The 1,686-nt window shown below is 35.7% G+C and overlaps 1 protein-coding gene across 1 annotated transcript; it reads left to right on the top strand.

Annotated features, from left to right (window-relative positions):
* Positions 1–1,105: 1,105 nt before the first annotated feature.
* BESB_081240 (cytochrome b) lies at positions 1,106–1,686 on the top strand (the record flags this gene model as incomplete). The annotated part of the gene is made up of 2 exons (XM_029366474.1): positions 1,106–1,142; positions 1,427–1,686. 2 exons carry the CDS (start codon positions 1,106–1,108, stop codon positions 1,684–1,686), a joined length of 297 nt encoding a protein of 98 aa, XP_029214812.1.

The raw sequence follows: 1,686 nt of genomic DNA, 5'->3' as shown, positions 1-1,686 counted from the left end.
TGTGGCTTTATCTTCTATAGCAGAGATATGTTCGGAGATACTGTAAATCTATTCCATGTAAATACCGGTGCTTCTCCATATTTAAGCATCTGGTTTGTAGTCTTCTTAGGTAGTATCTTATTAATTTTCATCCCTATGCATATACTTGGTTTCAACGTTATGCCAAGAAGGATACCAGATTACCCTGATTATCTTTGTTATATTAATACATGGTGTTCAATTGGTTCTATATCCACAATAGTTATCATCTTAACTATGCTCTGTTAATGCACTTAACATGATGGTCATGAAAAGCACAAGAGAACTTGGATCCGGTAAACAAAGACCTTCAAGATCTAAACCAGTAGTCCAACTCGTAGTATATACTCCCCAGAAAAAGGTAGTTTATATCAACCTAGGAATCCCATTTTAGTAAGTGTAACATGGAGTCTAGCTTCAGTTGTTATCTGATTGGTATTGCATGCCTGGTGACTTAGAATATGATTCTTATTAATGGGAGCACAGTTCCCTGGGTATCCAATCCAGTGCTCTGCCTTGGGCATTGAAACTAACCCACAGTTCAACCCTGTATTATAAAATCCAGTACACTCATGTCCTTGTCGTTTATATAAATCTATTAATGCTTGTCAAGTTCCTTGTATCTAGTGTTGATGTACAACAGACGCTCTCCTTGTTCCACTACCTAACCATAATCTATTGTTCCAGATATTAAGGAATGTACGCTTCATATAACTACACAACGTTATGCAAGAAGGATACCAGATTACCCTGATTATCTTTGTTATATTAATACATGGTGTTCAATTGGTTCTATATCCACAATAGTTATCATCTTAACTATGCTCTGCATTAAGTCTAGTGGTATCCAGCGTATATTTGAAAAACCAACATTTGTATACAAGCTGTACGAATATCATGACATTCACTTTGGTAGTCGCCTTCTTAATGTTAGTCTGTACGGAATACTTAGGACTATCTCTTTATATTAATGATAATGCATTTGGTAATGGACTTTCATCTTAACTGTATACATTTTAGCCATGTTATTGTTGGAGCTATCCTTGTATTCTTCACTCAAAGTATCTATAGTTCTTTAGTTACTTACATGCCTACAAGCTCTATAATGCTAAGCAAATCTAAAGGTATGTTATGCAAGATCTTTACAGAACCATTCACTATTTTATATCTACACTTTGTAGAAACCATGTGGATATTAATCCACATTACATTCTATCTCTAAATCATATAACGGTCGTAAGGTACGCCGGGATAACAGTCAGATAATATTGGGAGTTCTAATCCTCGGATTGTATCAGCACCTCCATGTCGGCTCATTACTCCCTTGTTATTGAACAAGATTCAGTTAGGAACGCTAGTTCACCGTCAGATGTAATACGTGAGCTGGGTTAAGAACGTCTGGAGACAGTTTGTTCCTATCTACCATATTATCTAATTGGTTTAATTTTCTTACAAACGGCTTTTGGTTTGATTGAATTATCGCACCCAGATAACTCCATACCAGTGAATCGGTTTGTAACTCCGCTTCATATCGTACCTGAATGGTACTTTTTAGCATATTATGCGGTGTTAAAAGTAATCCCATCCAAAACCGGTGGTTTGTTAGTATTATGTTATCAACATGTCAATGAAATATCAACAACGATGAAACTTATTTGGTTAACATAA

This window comes from Besnoitia besnoiti (assembly GCF_002563875.1).
Source record: "Besnoitia besnoiti strain Bb-Ger1 chromosome Unknown contig00088, whole genome shotgun sequence".
NCBI classification, from domain to species: domain Eukaryota; phylum Apicomplexa; class Conoidasida; order Eucoccidiorida; family Sarcocystidae; genus Besnoitia; species Besnoitia besnoiti.
This window is presented reverse-complemented; position numbering and strand designations above follow the sequence as displayed.